Source organism: Styela clava, chromosome 3 (assembly GCF_964204865.1).
Source record: "Styela clava chromosome 3, kaStyClav1.hap1.2, whole genome shotgun sequence".
Taxonomy (NCBI): Eukaryota; Metazoa; Chordata; class Ascidiacea; order Stolidobranchia; family Styelidae; genus Styela; species Styela clava.
The window spans coordinates 20,780,515-20,801,632 of NC_135252.1; the positions used below are offsets into that span (position 1 = coordinate 20,780,515).

Sequence of the window (21,118 nt, forward strand, 5' to 3'; positions counted from 1 at the left end):
TTTGTGGAGGGGGCAGTGGCGTGTCAAACTATTCTGTGGCCCGGGACGAGTTTCCGATAATGCTGTCCCTTACACTCCACCTCAAAAATAATTGGGGGGATAAACAAATTAGAGATGTTGTTATACATGGGAATAAATAAATTAAAGTTCAAGTAAGAGTAACATAATTGTATTATTATTAATTAAATCATCAAACTAAGAAAAAAATCCACCCCTATAACATGCTGCCCCTTTGGTCTCCCTCTGGACAGGCCACTGGACGGGGGCAATTTTTTTAAAACGACGCTGACTAGTTTTTTTCTCTCCGAGCAAGTCCAGCTTTAAACAGTCGCTGATATCTCAAAGCTCTCCACAGATTAACCTCGCTGTCTAACATATACAAGGTCCACCCACCTACCTCGGTTAGGGTTCGTATTGGGGAAGGATAGACAGAAACCCAAAACAAGTTTGTGTATCACTGCAAATGCCGCGGAATCGATTTTCTAAAAAAAAAAGGTAAAAACAAAACAATTTTTTTAAAGTTGGTTATAAGGCCGGGGCCTGGCCGTCTCCCTGACATGGACAAACTATGGCCCGCGGGCAAAATCCGGCCCGTTCGGTAATTCAATCTAGCCCGCCTGATGCTGCCACAAACTGAAAGCAAATTTGGAGGTTTTAGCTAAAAAAAATAGTTCACGAAATTTTTTGAGGTTGCAATTAAAGTTTCGCCCGATCCCATAGCATTACCAATCGCAAATTTGAATAAATTTTGTTGTATGATAAATGGGGACTATAACAGCCAACATCTATAACAGGGTGGTTCAAGATTGGCAGCTCCGCGGGCCACAAAATTACTTTTGCATTGTTCGCGGGCCACAATAAGGCCAAGAACTTTGCTCGTTTAATTTCGCTAGTTGCCTCAGCAAGCCATAACACTAGTCAATTTAGTGACGAAACAATATGTCAGAAGATTTTTTGGTTAGTTTTATGTTGAAACAACACGAAATGCGATTTTTCAATTCCTCTCCGAATGTGACGCGGGCCACAGATAATGAAGCGGCGGGCCCGCGGGCTCGGATCACCCCAATTTATAACATCCAATTAGATACAGATCGACTATTAATCTTTTTTTTAATTAAAAAAAATATATTTAATTATAAGACTTTATAATCGGGCGAAACTTTTTGGTCGTTGGAAACTGTCGCTGATAAATCAGATTACAAAGATAAATACAACATAGCACAATCCGCAATCATATGACTGAGGCGTATTATCAGTTTCCTTACGCGGAATAAATACAGAATACTCCATTGCTAAAATTCATATTTTTATTTAAGATAAAGTAAAAGAAATTGGGCGGGCGTGAAAAGCACATTATTATAACGAACTGTACTGTAATAAAAATCGTTTAAATCACTCGTATTTCACCTCAATTTGAAAAGTAAATTTATATATTTCAATAAAAAAAGAACTATCGCTCGTGCTCTGCCATTTTTTCCACGGCTGCAAAGTAGGAGTTCTGTCGAGTTTCATTGATGTACGAGCCATAGTGGTATTTTCAAACTCCTTCGAGTCGAAAAAGACATTTCGGGGTAAAATTTCAGTCTTTTTATAGTTGTGATTACAGTCAAAATCGGGAGAGGTGACTGGAGTCAAAAAAAAATTTCCAACAGGATCCAGAATTTTTTTCCAAAGAGTTTGGTTTAATTTTTACTCGACTTCCCAGCTCATATTTGACTAGTAACTGTGAAATGAAAATGAATTAAACAATTTTTATAACAGTATAAGTAACACGTTTTAAAATACAGTGCGTAGAATTGGTTGCCATGTTGAAATAAAATTTGCCATCTTTGTTAGTTTTAATTAAAAAAAAAGACTCAGAGACACATAAAAATGAAACACATGCGAATCTAGGGATGTTCGTGGGTTGAGATTTTCAATTAAAAAAAGCAAGGTCCGGTACATTTACTCGGAAGAGGTGAGAAAGACTTGTCATTTTTTAGTTTGCAACTTTGGGAACATGCTCAAAGCAAGCTCCCTCATACTTACTTTTTTCTGGGCAAAGCTATTCACGATCACTGAAATTGGCTCAAGTTATTTGCTCAAAGCGAGGTCACGAACACTCACTCAGAAGAAGTAAGAAGACTCATTTCTGAGTTTGCAAATTTGAGATGTTCAAAGCAGTGTCACTCATACCAACTTATTTCTGGGCAATGTTACGACCTCTGAAATTGACATGGAATATTGAAAATCTATAACACTGTATTGGGGGGGGGGGGGGGGGGGGGGGCACAATGCTGGCTCAAAACTGAATATATTACTTATCGATTTTAATCGGTAAGTATGTTGATAGGTATTTGTCTGTATGTCTGTATGTTTGTTAGATGCACGCTATATGTCACGAAAGCAAAATTAAATCTGCTCCAGATTTTGCATGTGCATTCATCTTATCTCGGACCAGAAGCCTATTGATTTTGGGCAAATTATGTCGTATAATTAGCGCGTTATTAATTAGTGACGGGACACAAGGTGTCACTATGGAGTAAGGGCGCTGTTTTGGGGGATCCCCTAACTTTCGATCATAAGTCTTCGGTCTCTGATCGATATTCTCGTTTTTCTCTTGACAAGAAAACTTTCTAGTTTTATTGATTGATAAGGTTATTTCACAGAGTGCTAACATCCTCCAGAAGGGGGCCATAAGCAATATAAGATTGAGAATCACTGCTATATAGATTTATGGTGGTTAGAATATCACATAGTCACATATTAGAAGCTCTAGCTACAGTGGTGAGATTCAGCCGGTTCTACAGAACCGTCTCACATAATTTTATGAGATCAGCGAACCGGTTAGCTTTACTAGTTACTGTCAATGTTCTGTTTGTAACAGAACCGGCTGAAAAATATGACTTTTGTGAAGGAACCGGCTGACAAAAAATTTGAATCCCACCACTGTCTAGATATCATATAAGGCCATCTATTAAGATGAGATATCCTTCATCTAAGAGAGATCCCCAAATGCTGACAATGTATAGTGAAATAAATAGGTTAGACAGAATGAGATTGAATTTGGACAAAATTGGTGGTCTTTGGAAAAATGGTTTCACAAGATAGGGTTAATCGGAATACCTAAATGCTCTATTGATAAGTTAGCCAGATTGATACTTGTTAGGGCTCATTTTTAATGCTTTTTGAAAAAGTGCTTTTCATGACCTAGAGCAGGGCTAATCAACTATTTTTATCGAAGGTCCGAAAACAAAACTTCAAAATTATTTGGGTCCGGTCTTTCCAGAAATGATATTTCGGCATCCTTAAACGAGCACTTCCTCGACCGACTAATGATTAGTAGCAAATTAAAATTGATTTTTATGGTGTTATAATTCTTTTCGTATATATTCAAAACTATGAAAGTCATTTTATAATAGGAAATTCAAAAAGTGGGGCTAATGATCCAAAATAAATAATTAGGTGCGGTCAAAATCCAATACTCGAAAGGTCCGGATTCGGACCGCGGTCCGCCAGTTGAGTAGCCCTGACCTAGAGTAAAAGATTTTTTTTATATTTCACAACGCAATCAGTATCTTTGACCAAGTTTACAAATTTAAATTTGGCACGTACATATATTGGGCTTTAGAAGTGTGTGTACCAATATTGAGGTAACTAATTTTGTTCGCCTACTTCACCTCAAGTTGTGTAGAGAAACGAAAACCTATGAGCAGGGGGATATTCACTTGGCTAACACAGACAGTCCCCGAATTTAAATCCCCGAAACTAAAATAACAAAAATCGGAATAAAATTATGGCCCAACCCTAACCTGGTACATATACTATGGGAGTACCCATATATTTGACGCTACTCTACTGCGAATTTGGAACAGTTGGTCCAGTATTTACACCTAAAGCTTATTTTCATCCTTACAAAAAAAAATTTAATTTTGAAATAATACATAAATCTGATTTGCTCGAAATTGCCTAGTGGAGAACTACCCTTCACTTAAATAAAACAGTGAAGTTCAATTTACCAAACAAAATTCATTGCACAAATCACTATATTTTTAAGGAACTGTTATCTAAGTGCAGAAACAATTAAGAAGGGCATTGCTCAGGCTGATTCTTCAATTAAAACAAATTTTAAACACAGGTTCACAACTTTTATTGTTCATCCCTTGAAAATTTCCAAAAAGTTAAATTTACCCCACAACTGTGTATATAAATTGTCTCTTCCCGTGAACTTGGTACCAAGATTTTTTTTTGGTCAGTTTAGTGTATAAACTAAATGAAATTTATAGCTATAGGAAGGAAATTTATACTAACCCTGGACTAAATGTAAGTTTCTATATTTGGCAATGACATGTGGTTCACATACCCCACCAGTAAAAAAATTATATTATTGAAAGTGGACCTACTTTAATATAAACTAGGAAGAGAATGGCAAACACCCAAATTATCAATTATCCAAAAGAAAATTTCATACAAATTTAAATGCTGAAGCAAATACCACAACTAGGGCTGGGCAAAATGTTCGAATAACGAATCGAATATTAAATTATTTTACTATTCGAATATCCGGTGCTACGTAACCTGCGCCGCTTTGCTTGGACAAAGAACTCGCGCGTCTTCAAATCATTCGTGGATTGCGCAGGAATTCGCCTACATCACTCGCTAACCGACAAAAGCGACACATTTGAGAAATCGTTGTCTTCACGCCATTGTTGCGCATAACGTGATTATGATAAAATCAACCAGCATAAAAAAACGCTTTGCTGCCGATTTTTCAATTTATTTTTATTTTTAAAAGGAGTATCGACCGAGTTTCTGGTCTCCTGTTGTGAAAAAATATTCGTTATTCGGTATAAATATTCGAATTATTAGTTTCGAACAAAAACATTCGATTTTGCCCACCCCTAACCACAACATACCTAAAATGATATGAAATAACGGATAATATATTTTTTTTACTCTTAACTTGACCGGCTGAATTAAAAATGACATGCTAAAAATTACAGGATGAATAGGAAAGTTTTTGAACCGTTGAATTTGAAACAGAAAGGATCCTACTGGCTTCAGTCAGGACTCTTTATGAGTATCTATATTTTATCAGAATTCCTGAAATCTATCACAGCAAATTTTCGACGTAAATCCTGGATATACGAGTAGTTGCGAATAAACAATTTTTCCAGATTAAAAAAATAAAATACAAATTTTTATTCTCGTTTTCCCCTTTTACAAATTTAAAATTTGATTTTTGAAAAGCAAATTATGTCTATTCAAGTTCTACTTAGTACTGCACTGCACTGGTATCAACATGACACTAATGAGAGAGAGTAAAATTTATCCAAGATTTTTTTTATCCATATTCATTCCTACAAAAATCTATAATGGATCAGAGCAGATAGGACTTTTGAAGAAGAGATTTTAAAAATGATTTGTGGATGTGGAAGCCAGAAATTGACTGACTGAGTATGCATCAATGCTAATTTTGACCGCCTAAGTGAAATTACCCCCATGGATGCCATGTGGAAATCCCCCTCCCTCCATGCCTAGATCATGTTTTTTTTTATTGCTATTTTTCGACGATATCAATTCAGTTAAATTGTCTGGACCTGAAAAACACCTTTTCAAAATAATAATTCGCAATTTTATTTAAAATAGTTCCCTGAACATCCTCTAGATGGCAGCAAACCTGATTCAATATATATTTAAAGATATAAAAACGAAATTGGAACAAGGGCTGAGGAACTTGCGATTTCAATCTTTTAGCACTGTTGCATGACCATTACGGAATTATCTCACGCTTCAGTTCTTTTCCAAAATATAAAAAAAGGGCCCAGATTTATTCCGTTGTAAGGAATCGAAGCAGAACATCCAATTGTGACTACATAATGCTTGATTGTTCATTGGAATGTCATATGCTGAACTTTATTTCGATGTAAAATACTTCGAACATCATTGCAAAACCTAAAAAGAAAGATTATCTTTTAATGTTAGAAACACTGATTTTGAATGCTCAGTTCAGACCAGTGGTTCTCAAACTTTTTAGGCATTTTTTAGAACTTGTCAAGTCTCGCGCCCCACCTCAAAAATAACTAGCTAACAAGAGGCTACAAAAAACAGAAAGTAAGGCGAAAGTATTCATAAAAACATATTGAAAATGCCTGAGTGGATGGGATCGCAATCTTTAAAAAATAAAGAAATATGAATATCCAAAATGAGGCACGCAAGATCAAATCTAACAATTTTTATCTTTAGTTAGCTCCACGTCCTTGTCTACGACCTTCTTGTGAGCACGCCCCACCATTTAAAAACCACTGCACTAAGTAACTTGCTTAGGAAGAAAAGCAGTGAGCAACTGAAGCGACACAAAAGGTTTTATTATCTAATTTAAAATGAGGGACTATTTTTGAGAACAGTGAATGTTATGATTATTTCTCGTTCTATACTCAGCCAATATGAAACCATGATAAATAAAAGTAATTTACCTTAATGAGTCTAACATCGGTAATAAATTGAGCAACGCAGTATCAAAAGGATTTGCAAACCATGACTTTATTGGAATTGCATTTTCTGAAAAAAATCAAATAATTTCATAAATTAATGTGAGCAAGGATTGAATTTAAAGCAAAATAGTAGTGAATAGTATTTTATTAATATAAATTCCCCAATCCCCATCTTTTCAAAAATAGCAAACTATGGTTAAAGCAGATTTTTCTAATCTGAAAAATTTTACACAAATTTCACTGCAAAACTAAAAAAACAGAATATTCTTTCGATTAAAATTTGTTTTATGAAAAGCAAATAATGTCTATTCAAGCTATACTTAGTACTGCACTGCAATGGTATTAACATGACACTAATGAGAGAGAGTTTATTTTGTTTCGTCCACCAGAAAACACGAACACAACAAAGGTACGGACTGGGTTGCAATGATGCGACTATTCCATCATCGGAGTCAGTCACTACCCAATATTAATAAACTTGAATAAAAAAATGCTTCAGATATAGTTTAACATATATTAGGTCAGGTGTGTTCCAAAACAACATAATTTCCATGAAAAAAAAAAATTTTTGAGTGTTAACTGAAAAACTGAATCCTTATGAAGACAAAAATAGAATCATGTCATTTCGTTTGAGTGCGATCAGAGTTATGCACATATAAGCCAATTTTTGAGCTCAGTCAGAGTTATTTGCGTTGGATGTTCAGTGTGACCAGAGTTATGTGACTATAAGCCAACCCCTTAGCTTGACAACTTTTTTTTTAGTTTTAAACTTTGCTCATATGCGAGGATATATGATACATAATTTGGGTATTGACTAAGAAATAAAAATCTACCCACCTGGGAAGCATTTGTAAGCACCTGGTGAATTATCAATAATAAGAATACTGGAAAGATCAGTATGAACAGTAGATAAGTCTTTCGTAAAACTCCCCATTTCCACTTTACAATGCTGAAAAAAGTAGAATTTTTATATATTATTTTTTAGATTCTAAAGAATAGCCTACCAAATTGAATGCAAATAAATCTGATTTGTATTTTTTTCAACTTTACAATGCTGAAAAAAATTATTTTTCAAGATAGCAAAGTAGACTTGCTGAGAGGTTCAACTTTTTTGTTAAACGGAAAAACGAGCATTGCAACAATGAAGAACATATACAAAGTTTTCGGTATAAACTGGGGGGAGCGATACGGTCATCAGAGTCAGCTACCTGATGTTCATTTTTAGAATTTAAGGTGGATGAATGAATTTGTACTAATATTCGTTTTTTGAATATCTTTGCTTTACTTAATCCAGGGATGTCACAAAAAATTGAATATTTGAATACATTAAAAATCGGATAAATAGGGTGTCCATCAAGTCATAAATTTTTTTAAATAGCAAAGGGAATTTATCGATACCATACATTGTTATGGCGCTCATAGACGTATTAAATGAGGTAAAAAAAACGTTCTATTAATCGTTCTATTGACTTTACCAAACTAACTTGTCATTAGAATACATTCATTACTCCTTCACACCTATTGCAGGGGTCGGCAACCTTTTGTCGCTCGTGGGCCAAAATAAGGGTTGCAAGTCATTGGCGGGCCGCACATATTTTTAGAAAGTTGAAAACCGAACGGATGATACGTTTTATAATAAAAATTAAGCAGTGATACAACATTTCTCAAATAGGATATAGATTATTTTTCTCATTGCATTGCATCTCAAAATATTCCATTTGAACATTTTCGGCGCCATTGAATCCTTTGCACAACTTTTCTGCATATTTTTGCCATTTGTCTAATTATGTTAAAATTATGAGCTCAATAAACAAATAATTGTGAATTTTATACTTGTTAGATTATAATGTTATTTAGTCTACCCGTGTCTCATAATAAATTCTGTTACCTAAAGAATTTAATTGTCAAAACAGCAGTTTTGTTACTATAATTCAGTAAAGTGTCGCGGGCCGCATTATGTTACTGGGCTTACATGAGCAAAATGCCAAAAACAAACCCACACTTGCAATAAAAAGGGTAAGAAAATTGGACTAGCAAAAGCAGAATAAACACTTCATCTTGTACATCAGGGGTCGGCAAACTACTGCAACATAATCCGGCCCGCGACGCTTTACTGAATTATAGTAACAAAACAGGTGTTTTGACGATTATATTCTTTATGTAACATATTCATTACGTAGACTAAATTATATTATAACGTAAGTATATAATTCACAATTACTCGTTTAATGAGCCTATAATTTAATTATAATTAGACAAATGGCAACAAAACGCAGAAAAGATGATGCTAAGTGCAAAAGTTCCAATATTCCAAAAATACTCAAATGGAAAATCCGCCGAAAATATTCAAATGGAATTTTTCAAGATGCAATGCAATGAGGAAATAAATTTACATTCTATTCAAGAGATTTATCGGTGTTTGATTTTTTTTTTCAAATAATCATCCGTTCGGTTTTTCAGTTTTCTTAATTTTGGCCCGCGAGCGACAAAAGGTTGCCGACCCCTGGCTTATGGGCTTATATGAGCAAAATGCCAAAAATAAACCCCGAAAAAAGGGGGTAAGAAAATTGAACAAGCAAGAGCAGAATAAACACTTCATCTTGTAACAGTAAGATATGGCATCATGAATTGAGACAGAGAGAAATGCAAAAAAATATTACAAACACTGATCCAGCAAATGAATATTTTATACGTGTTTGGGTCTAGATCAGGGGGGGGGATCTCGGGGGCAAGGTTTTTAAACCAGAGGCCAAAAATTTTTCCCACCCAGACAGTAGCGGCCGATGGGAGACTGACGTAAAAGGTTACATTTTATGAACAATATTCACAGTGTTACAAAGCAAAGATGGAAAACAATAAGCCTCGCGCCAAAACTAAATTTAATCGCAATCTCAACAATTTTCGTGATCTATTTTTAACTGAAACATCAAAATTAGATTTCAGTTTGGTTGTGGCAGCATTAGGCGGTCCAGATTGAATTACCTAACGGGTCGAATTTGGCCTGCGGCCCATGTCTGGTCTAAATCAAACTATGCCGTCATCACAGGTAAATGCAACGAGGTTAGGATTCCAATCTTCCGGAACAGGAGTCGACAATCGAGACTTCCAATGTTAATGCAATGGTCACAATTTTCAAGAAACTCAAGAAGTATTTACTTCACTAAAAAAGTTAACGGTAATAGCCTTACCTATTCAATTTAGGAGTCTTGCTGCACACTAACACAAATGTATTTCTGTAACTTTTAAACGTTACAGAAATACATTTGTGTTAGTGTGCAGCAACTCTTGAATTGAATAGCCATTTTCACTCTTGTAACAGCATCTTTGCGTTATACGCATACGGATCCACCTGCGCGGGCATAGAGGGCAATGAAAGGTAGTTAGTTTCACGGAACCCCAACTTTTAGTTATAATAGCCTTACCTGTCTATAATATCTCCTTTTCAAAATACCCTTATTTTTGTCAAGTTTATCACAAACCGCAGAACCATATATTTCCATTGACGCAGTATAGATTACTAACTCGTACCATTGACTTACCTAAAACAAATATATGAATGATTTAGCAAAAATATGGGCAACCAATAAAATTTCAACAGCCACAGTGAATATATGGAGGTATAGTGGCGCTTATCACACACTCACTCAGAAATGAAGGAGACTAATCTCTGAGCAAAGTTACATGCAGTCACTCAGAAGTGAAGGACACTCATCTCTGAGCCAAGTTGCAGCAATCACTCATAAATAAAGATGACTCATCTCTGAGCAAACTTACAGCCACTCAGTCAAAAGTAAAGGAGACTCATCTCTGAGTAAGGTTACTAGCCCATATCAAAGGCTAGTTATAGCTAATCTACCAATCACTTGATAGATTACTAAATGTTCTTGGTACAATTATACACAAACAGAAGTTCAAGTGTTGTGTGTACCGTATTTGCTCGTTTTGTAGCCCGGGCCCATATTTTTTTCCTATTTTCCTTTCGTTCTCTACCACTGAAAACTAGCTTTTACATCGGGTATTCAAGCACCGGCCCTTATTTATTTTTATGTTCTGTTCACACGGGTGGCTATTCAAACGGGCCCTTAATCAAGATCAGGCGGTAAAACGAGCATATACGGTATGTATGTTTATTTGCCTCAAAAATGTAACAGTCTCTGCATGTTCAAGACCCTTACTGGCCTAAGACACAGATGTGCGACATGCACCCCTAACAAGTAGGCCTAAAACTGCAGTTCAGGACTGCTGCGTTATAGTAGGACAACAGACATGGAAAATACAAATAAAACTCTTGTACAATACACAGGACAAAGAGGTACGGCACAACAACGATAAGTACAATGGTCAGTTAATATATTTTCCTAATTTTCAAAAAAGTAATTGAGAAATGCTTTTTGAATCACCATGTAGTAATTGTTATTTGTTTTTATATTTGTATGAGGGTACTACCACTTTGGGACCGGTTATTCCAGTTTGTATCAAGCTCAAAATAGGGGCTCAGTACATATATACAGGGTGTTCAGAAAATGTAACACAATTTTATAGTACCTAATAACAATTAAAAATTGCGCCCGATTGTATAGTAATAAGATATAACAAATGTAAGTTTAAATAAATTTTATTGTATGATAAATGAGAACTACAAGCGCAATAAGAATTAATAATAAACAAAGACAAAGAGAAATTCAATTGTTATTACTATAAAATCGGGTGAAATGTTTTGGACACTATGTATATGTATGGAATCTGCTGTGAGGGCAATTGAACTTTTCGACTTGATTGTGTTGTGGTGGCAGCAGAGGGTACATATCTCAGATTCAAAGCCATGCTTACCACCTCCCCCAGGATATGATGTAATTGGCAAATGTCAAACCAGAAAAAATTCAAGGTCATGCATCTAAAACAAATAACTGACTCAATAACTGACTCCATACCTAACATGGACTGGTAACTGAAGGAGACCGTGGTTCGCCATATGATACGTCTTTGGCTTCCCCATGCGCTGGATAAATATGTAAAATCCTATTCTATGAAGTTGTACATAGCTCTGTTTGGAACAAAAGCGTGTGTCAGCATATAAAAACAGAGAAAATAATATACAAATGAAGATACTTACAACTTCTAAAAAGTAATCAACGTGAGGTCTCTTGTGAACAAAAAATCTTACAGGATGTTTGTCTATTACAACCTAGAAAACAAGAAATAATAAATATTACCAACTTGTATATATCTGTCTAGTGTGCAGCAAGACTCTTGAATCACTTGAAAAATGACTTTTTATATCAAACATTATTAATTTCAGCGATTCAGCAGGAGAATTAAGAGTGAAATTATGTGTGGAGAAATTTGTTGTTGAGAGATGCAATATAAAAAAAAATACAGGGAGTCCTCGGGTTACGACGGTCGCGACTTACGATGTTTCGAGGTTACAAACGCGCACTCCATAACGCTGTTTCGAGGTTACGAACGCACTTTACGAACATATACAGATATAAAAGATAATACTGTACTGTACTGTAATATCTAAGCCTATAAACTGGATCATTGTGATCAAGAAAATCAGTGGTTTTCAGCTCATTGGTTTTCATTATTTACATCGTAAATGACGCGACCAATTGCGAACTATTACGATAATGAACGAATAATCATTATTAAGCTTCAGTCCAATGGTACAGTACAGTACTGTACACAGTTTCAGTGATACTGTACGTCATTTTGGTTGTTTAAGCCGTTTTTTTCGTAACTTGTGTGATCGTTTTTTTTACTTTTGCCCTTTGTCGTGGACTCAGAGCAAAAAAAAAGATGTTAAGATACTGTACAGTGTTTGCTTTTATTCACGTGATGTGGAATTGTTTTCTGTTTTTCTAATAAAGTTCTTATTTGCATTATTTGTACATTTTATTAGTGTACAGTACCATACTTTACAATACAGTACGATGTGTATAGAGTAATTCATGCACTGTACCACTGTACAGTATAATGTTTCGACTTACACCGAAATTCGGGTTACAAGGAGTCTCAGGAACGGAACTGCGTCGTAAGTCGAGGCCCTATATTTATATTACGAGGATTTTAGGACAGCGCTGGAACAAACATTGGAACTAGTGTAAAAGCATAGCCACATAAGAATTCAGTCCCACATGAACCCTCAATCCATATCACATGAATAAGGCTCTTCAGAGCATGTGTACCAATATGAAGGTAACTAATTTTGTTCACCTACTTTATATCAAGTTGTGGAAAAGACTGAAACTTATGGGCAGGGGATATATTCACTTGGTTAACACAGACAGTCCCTGAACTCATAATAAAACTAAAATAAGAAAAATCGGAATAAAATTATCGCCTAACCCTAACCTGGTACACACACTACAGGATTACCCACGTCCCACATTAATGGAATCTTACTTTTAAAACAAAGTCAGGTGTTGTGTTAGGTTTTGCCATTCTATTAATCACTCCATCATGGCGAGAATGTATCAACGTTTCATCCAGATCAAGAACGAGAACTTTTTTCTTCACTTGATCTGAAAAAGTGGATGGTAACAGTGATTTGTGAATGTTAAATATTATTGTGAATTACAGGGTGTCCACAAAGTCCCTTTACAATTTTCAATTTTGTTATGAAGTCAGTTCTCAATATATCTTATTCCTAACCAAGTTTGTCGTTTTTTAATCAGTAATTGTGAATAAGTATTTGACTTCATTTAATACATCTGTGAGCGCCGAAACAATATATGGTGTCAATCCCTTTGCATTGTTAAATTTCTTAAGACTTTATGGACACCCAATACTATACCAGTTCGCTCAAATTTTACTTCAAACGACTTCTTATTAAAGCCCCAAGCAGGCAACAACCCAAATTTTGGAAATCGTTCATTTTATAAATGTAACTGTGAGAGAAGAAAAAAGTGGAAAGAGCACAAACATAAACACTATTTTAATCAAAGAAAATTGATAAAAATTGGTATAAATTTGCAGTGTTGGGCAGTGTTGCCTTAAACTTGATACAAATTAGGTTACAGGCCACTTTGGGTTGACTCTGAAGTCGAGCCAACTACAATCCATTTGATATAGATGAATCAAGTTACTTAGAATCTTTCATAAATGGTAACTCGAATCCAACTAGAGCCAATCCAACGACTTAAGCCTCCACATTATTGTAAATTTGTGATGATACATCTTTTCAATATATAATAACTTACTTAATCTTTGCCTTGTTAAAGGTGACAGTGGAATCATTTTGTATTTTATCGTCTGGTGTGCAATCACCTGTAAAAATATGGATGTGTAAATGTCTCGCCACAAAAATGTGGCTAAAATAACTCTGCCATGCCTTTATACCGATATTATACAGTGTGTCCAAACAATTTTGCATTATATTTGCAACAATTTAAAATCCCCCCCCCCTCAAATTTTTTTTGTTATAACAATGGTTAACAAGTTAAAAAATGGTTAATAAGTTTTCTCGGCGAGCGAGTGTGTCTTACAAAATTAGCAAGTTTTTGCAATCTGACATTGGCTGAGGCTCAACACGCAAGAATGAGATTTTCCTTGTCTACCACACGATTGGGTTTATTATATTGTGCCAAAAGAACTGAGCAACCAAAGAGAACCAATTAAGCATGTTAGTCGAAATGTTATAGCCTAAACAAATGGTGATAACTCTGCTGTTTATGCTTCATTTATTCTCAATTAAAATAACCTAAATATTCTGAAATTTGAAAATAGAATTCCAAGAGTGAATAATTGGTCCATTCAAATGAGCAATACTGTGCATAATCATATAGATTGAATGAACTCAAGCTAACAAAATAATACAATTGCCGTTAGCCTATCAGTATTTAACGTTACTATGTATTGATTCAGACTTTCACGAGTTTTATTTCGTCAAAGGAAACATCATCCTTTCTCGTTGGTTAGGCACAGAATTTGATACAACATGGGATGGGGCCGTAGGTCCGTCAAAGATAAGATTCACAAACACGGGTCAGCAACCCAAAAAGTTCAGGCTTAGAATAATGTTCTACCAACACAGAGATAACGAGGCGAGATGGCCTAGCAATCGAAGAGTTAGATTTGACTGAGCGGTCCTCCCAAATGAAATGTATGTAATCACTAGGGCTGGGAATGGTTAACCGGTTAACCGATTTCAGATGGTTAACGGTTACGATTTATTATACAAATCATCTTCATACCGTACAATTTCTTCAAATATGATTACGTCATCGCAAATTTATCTCTTGTGGCATTTAATTCAAAAGAATATTACTAACTGTATGGGTAAGAGACTCAATAAATGTGGACAATAATGGAAGTACCAAGATTGCTGATTATGGAAATTTGACAATGATGAATTCAGAATCAGTTTTCGGTCGATTTCGAAATATATTGTTCACGATTTCATTGCAAAATTGGATATTCAATGTCATACAACAAGTGCGCAGTTGATGCCGTTTTTCTTTATGATATATAGCTCGAATAAAAAATTTGCACATCGAACACTGATAATTTGTCACATAAATCTGTCACATCAGGTTTTTTAAAATACTTCAACACGCCCGAACTACGCCGCCTATCTCTTGAAGCAGAGCAATCATGAAACTAAATCGATTCGTGAATAATTTTAATAAGCGATACCAAGATAATAACACGCGAAATGGCTTTATAAGCATTGTGATGTAATAAGCCGAAATTATAAATTATTACGTCAAACGTCACACGGCGGTTGACCGGTTAATTTTACCCAGTTAAAGTGTTTTCCCTGAAATTCCCAGCCCTAGTAATCACCTTATTAATATTAGACATCAGTGGCTTCTTGTATGGGGTCTTGTTCTGGGAGAGAATAATTTCGGCATGATAAAGGTAACGATTCTGTTATTTTATACATCATTTTTTTATCAACACGTTTCAGGTTTTTCATTTTTATCTCGGGAAAGAAAAATTCAATCAATAAAACGTTACAGCACCAGCAAACCCGACGTCATAATACCCATTTTTAGTCACAAATTGTATGACCCAATTACTGATCGATTAAACATTTCTGGTAAATGAAATTAGGTACTACCATCCACCAGTTTTTGAAATGAATGTTTTTACAATATATATATTCATGTGTCAACCTAAGGGCATTTTGCTTGAATACTGGGCTATGCCAGGTACGGAAATATATAGTTAACGAGTTATTGGTTTAAGGTGCATAAACTTGAGGTTTCGCTAATTAGTTGATTAAAACCTAGAAGTCTGCCTTGAAAGAACTGCAACGAAACATGCATCACAGAAATATATGAATCCCCAGGGAAATCCAGCAAAGTAATGTTCCATGCTGGAGATGTAAGAACTATGACTGGTATTCAAGTTGGATTCGACATATGAATTTTTTAATATAAAGTGATGCAGTGATAACTCAGTTGCAAACATAACTTGTCCAGGATTGCTGTTGATACCGTAGTATGTGTACCAGATTAGAGTTAGGCCATAATTTTATTTAGATTTTTTTTATTTTAGTTCTATTACAAGTTTGGGGACTATCTGTGTTAGCCAAGTGAATATAACCCCTGCCCATAGGTTTCATTCCCTTTACACAACTTGATGTAAAGTAGGCGAACAAAATTAGTTGCCTCCATATTGGTACACACTATTCTGTACCAAAATAGTTTCAATATGCAAGATAAGTGCATCAAGCCAAGTCTGAAATTTTTAGAAATTCAAGAACAAAACTGAAATATTCCATAGCTGACATAGTTATTCCAATATGAGCTATGCAGGCCTTATGTTTTGTAAACTACAATTTATATATTATTTAAATATTCTATCCACCTATTGACTCATACAAATATCTTGCACAACCAGTTATTGAAGCTCTGGCTAATTAGAAAGTAATAAAATTGGCTTTACCATATGTTTCCTATTCAATTAATGGCAGTATGTACTGGTATAATATTTTTAATTAAATTTACCATTATACAATATTTTAACATGTTACGACATGGACATAGACTAACAGTGAAATTGGAAAAACTTCAAATACAAATTAGGTAAATCATAAAATTCCACAAATTATTAAACAGAAGTTGGAAGTTCATATTATTCAGGAAAAGTGACATACTAAAAAGTGAAGTGATAAAAATTTAGAAAATAATTCCACAAATATGTGTCCTTGAATCATTTCTGTTCCAATCCTAGATTTTTAAGTTATAAATTTATGAGAAAAATCCAAAACTTCAAAACTTCAAGTCTTTCCAAAACTAGTTATTCTTCAGCCATACATATATTTAAATATTGATGGCCGTTAGTGTAGATCACAGGTGGAAAAATTACGGCCAGCCTACTTGGGTCTGATGAAATTACAACTATAGTTTTTATGGATATAAATTTATAAATTTCCATTGAAAAAATATTATGAAAATTATGTCATAATGATCCTTCTTATTATTGTTATATAAACATCAGCCTAGCTGTTGTAAATAAACTCGTTTCATTCATCGTTTTTTATTTCTCTCAAAATTTGTATTTGTGTTTTAAGCCACCGGTCCGATAAGAAAGTCTATTATCTGTACCTGGCCCACTCAGAAAAGAGAGCTTTGTTTGAGGCAAATGTCTTGAATGAGCATTATTTAAAAAATCTTTTTTCAAATTCAAGTATTTCATTAAAATACAAACACCTTTTATTTTTCTTATATTTATTTTTATAGAAAATAAAATCAATGCGGTTTGGCATCACAAAGTCTTAAAATTGTCAATAAACCTTCTTACATTGCTGCATTCAGTGGTTTCGCATAATTAATTATTCATTAGGCAGCTGCTTTAGTTTGCTGAATACAAACAAACAGGACTGTCCGCCAAGCCCCCAATGTACATACAAATAGGCTGGGATTAGTCATTTTTAGTCTGAAAAAAATTTGAAACTGATTTTTAATGATTTATTATTTTTGAAACTACTGTTGTCTGTAATTTTCCTTACTAAAGATATATTTGAATATTCAGAATTCCAATTTATATTTTAACATATAAGCTTGACTGATTTCTGAGTTATATGCCCTTCCGCAGTACAGATTTATGATGCTGCAGAAAGTACTTTTTTTGATCTTCTGTCGTTATGAACCAGAGACCATCTCTTGGTTTGAGTTTCGAAGCTGTACCTGTTTTAGTTTTGATTTCAGGTAGTGCCTCATGTCCATTTCCAGATATGGACAAACAAATGACAGCACAAGAAATTTTAGTTTTGGATAGAAATATTCTGGTTGGTCATACTACAGTGATTAATGGTCACTGGAATATTCTTGACAATAACAATTTCTGTGCCATTAGGAAACCATATAAATTAGCCACAAAATTGTGAATTAGAGATGTCAAAATATGAAATGGAATTCTGAATAAATGAACCTTTAACAATAAATATCACGAATAGTTCAAAATTAAAAAAAACAATTTTTTCAAATATTGAAAACTGAGGTCAGACTTCTTCAGACATACAAGTTCAACTATAACAAGAAAAGCAGTTACATGCATATTCAAACCCAGACAAACTTAACAGGAATATATATTTGTGTTAGCGTGCAGCAAGACTATTTAATCACTTAGGATAGTTATTACTTATCGATTTTAATCGGTGTGTATATTGATAAGTATTTGTCTGTCTGTATGTCTGTCTGTTAGATGCACGCGATATCTCACGAAAGCAGGATTGAATCTGCTCTGAGTTATTAATTAATTAGTGATGGGACACAAGGTGTCACTATGGAGTAAGAGCGCTGTTTTGGGGAATCTTTCCTAACCCTAACTTTCGATCGATAAGTCTTCGGTCTCTGACCGATATTCTCATCTTTACTCTTGCTACAGCATCCTTGCATCAAATGCATATGAGTTCACAGATAGAACAAAAGCATAGAAAGAAGAAGGATAAGTAGTTAGTCTCGCAGAAACCAAATCATTGAAAACTGATATTGGAATATTGATTTCCACAATGAATGAATTCACAGGCAAATTCCAGTCAAACTATGGCAAATTATTGCAGAGAATCATAAGTGATGAATAAACTATAATGTACTTAGAGCAACTAGTTTTTACTGTTCTCCTTATTTTTGGTTTCAGACTGATGGAAGCCATGCTTATATCTGTATATTGTAATGTTTAAATGGATTACCTGCTGTGGAAAAATCTTGGTACTCCCGTAGTGTGTGCCAGGTTAGGCCATAAATATATTCGATTTGATTTTCCTTATTTTAGTTCTATTACGTGTTCGGGGACTGTCTGTGTTAGCCAAGTGAATATACCCACTGCGGCCTGCCCATAGGCTTCCGTCCCTTTACACAACTTGATGTAAAGTAGGCCAACAAAAATTATTACCCCCATATTGGTACACACACTTCTGGAGCGCCGGTATCTCTGTACAAATTGAAATAATATAAATATAATAACTTACTTTTCGAACATTTTTCTTTGCTAGAACCAGGATAAGATTCCATATTCGACAGACGAATGAAAACACACTTTTCAAAAACATGAGAGTATATTCCAAAATGACACGTATTGATATTTGCGAACTCGATTTGCAGTTACGTTTCTGCATGAATGGCCCTGGGGTCGAAGTTCGTGGCTTAATGTGAAGATAAGCTAAATCGGGATTTCTTCGATTGCAATACATATATCGTACTACTTTTGTTATTACACTTTTGCTACTACACACCTGTGATACATATAAACAAAATAAATGATTAAAATTGTTATTTACTCCCATATTCCAGTATTCAGGATTTCAATAAAGCAAGTATAGTATATATAGTACTACAAGTCTGCAAGTACTTCTAGTTGGCGTGGCCGACAATTTTTGCATATGTTATTTCTAACCCCCACCTGACTTTCTTATGTAATCCAAAAATAATGATGTCACAATCACGCCATATAGCTTGTCAAAGTAAGCTACGATCACCCGTAATGGCATTTACGCTAACGACCCCACTAACTTCATTGATCTCTACCATATTGAGAATGTTACGAGAAAACAAGAGATTATGACTTTGTATACAGAAAAGATACTCCATTTAGAGTGTTCGTCTGTGCGTATAAGGCGACCGGCTGCATATTTTGACAGGCCTCATTACATCAATGTGGAATAATTTTCGGATGACTTAGTCAGGTGGAGATTACAGGATTAGGGATGACATATGCCAAAATTGTTGAGGCTTGCCCACTAGAAGTACATGTGGTACTATACCAGGGGTGTCAAACTTGCGGCCCACATTGTAATATTTTGTAAGTTTTTTTTATCTACATGTAATATACTTTTCAAACCTTTCAAAGTGAAATTGATTATTCACACAGAAAACGACAATTTACTGAAATTTACAACTTAGAAAATTGAAAAAAATTTTGTTTTCAATTTGACCCAATTATGGATACACCTCAAGCTAGCAAAAGAATACTTGAAGAAACACTTCAGGGATTAAATGAAACGCAAAGTACATGAAGAAGGTGGCATTTTTGAAGAAAAATGGGTGTTGCAATATTTCTGCATTTCTCAAAATTCTAAAGCTCATTGTTCAATTTGTCACATTTCCATCAGTACAATGAAAGAATACAATATTGGTAGACATTATCAGAATAAGCACAGCAGTTAATAGGCCAAATTTAAAGATCAACTTCGAACAGAAAATTTTCATGTGTTTGTATATTATTATAATTATACAACTACCTAGTTACTAAACATCAATATCCATCATAACATCAAGCGGTCCTATGGCACGTAATGGTAGCATATGTCGCAAAATGTCTGGTCCGAAAAGTCAGTCATTTGTTTGTTTACTATCTATACATGAAATGATAAACTTGATATTTTTGCATTACTGAAATTAATTGAACATTCTCAACATGATATTAGTAAGCTGGCGGCACGAAAGAGATGTCAAACGTCAGACTCAGAACATATTTATTGAAAAAACATTTAGTTTATTCTGTAGTATATTTGTAAATTTTCGGTTTATATATTTAGATTACGTAATTTTTAGTGTATGTATTATTCTTTCCTTACAAAACTTTGTTCAAAAATGTTTTAGATGGTTGTACATGAAAATTTATGATTTTTTGTAATAAATACAGTAAATTGCAACAATGGTGAAATGCAAAAATTAATATGTGAATGGCATTTGAAATTTAAAAAAATAACAGAACTTCATTCGACTGTTTAACTGCATCACATCACAATATATATATGTCACAAACTACAGTTAACCCATCTAAAAATATACATTATCAAAATATATATATATAAACTGTTTGCGGCCCTTTGCACAATCCCCTAACCCCTGTACTATACTACTATAATATCAAGTCTCAAAAATGGCGTGTCACACTGTTCTGAGTCATACATATGAATTCTGTGACAAAACATATGAAGTGGAATTCACGTTATGTTTCGGGTTAGGATAGATATAGTACGTTGGCAGACGGTTAAAGAGTATTCAGAGAAAGTGAGATTCATACAATTGCAAATTTGAGAAAAGTGTGAGAGAAGTGGCACACAATATTTTTGAAACACCAAACAAGACTGACTTTTTTTCAACTGGATCAAAAGATGACATTATTTCCATTACTATGGTACAACAAAGACGTTACTTCAAAAAGAGAATTTCCAAATAAAACTGTAAATG

At 34.4% G+C, this 21,118-nt stretch overlaps 3 protein-coding genes across 3 annotated transcripts in view; 2 read left to right on the plus strand and 1 right to left on the minus strand.

Moving 5' to 3' along the window:
• LOC120343165 (uncharacterized) overlaps window positions 1-21,118 on the plus strand; it is a 176,039-nt gene that overhangs the window by 127,800 nt on the left and 27,121 nt on the right. The window lies entirely within an intron of this gene.
• Window positions 1-21,118, plus strand: part of LOC120343543 (uncharacterized) — a 218,506-nt gene that overhangs the window by 20,385 nt on the left and 177,003 nt on the right. The gene's annotated exons all lie outside the window — the stretch shown is intronic.
• On the minus strand, window positions 1,294-19,156 carry LOC120343538 (CTD nuclear envelope phosphatase 1-like). The gene is made up of 8 exons (XM_039412746.2): window positions 18,895-19,156; window positions 13,676-13,742; window positions 12,879-12,997; window positions 11,587-11,658; window positions 9,896-10,012; window positions 7,311-7,422; window positions 6,456-6,540; window positions 1,294-5,934 (listed from the first exon to the last, which is right to left on the minus strand). The coding sequence occupies exons 1-8, from the start codon at window positions 19,114-19,116 to the stop codon at window positions 5,871-5,873; spliced, it is 858 nt and encodes a 285-aa protein (XP_039268680.1). The 5' UTR covers window positions 19,117-19,156; the 3' UTR covers window positions 1,294-5,870.

Bases quoted from the DNA above. Each gene is read 5' to 3' on its own strand.
- LOC120343538 (XM_039412746.2), bottom strand. From the start codon at position 19,116: ATGTATTGCAATCGAAGAAATCCCGATTTAGCTTATCTTCACATTAAG. The intron at 10,013-11,586 runs GTAAGTATCTTC...TATTTGTTTTAG, and splicing joins TTGATTACTTTTTAGAAGTT to GTAAGTCAATGGTACGAGTT. The intron at 7,423-9,895 runs GTAAGGCTATTA...TACTTTTTTCAG, and splicing joins AAAGGAGATATTATAGACAG to CATTGTAAAGTGGAAATGGG.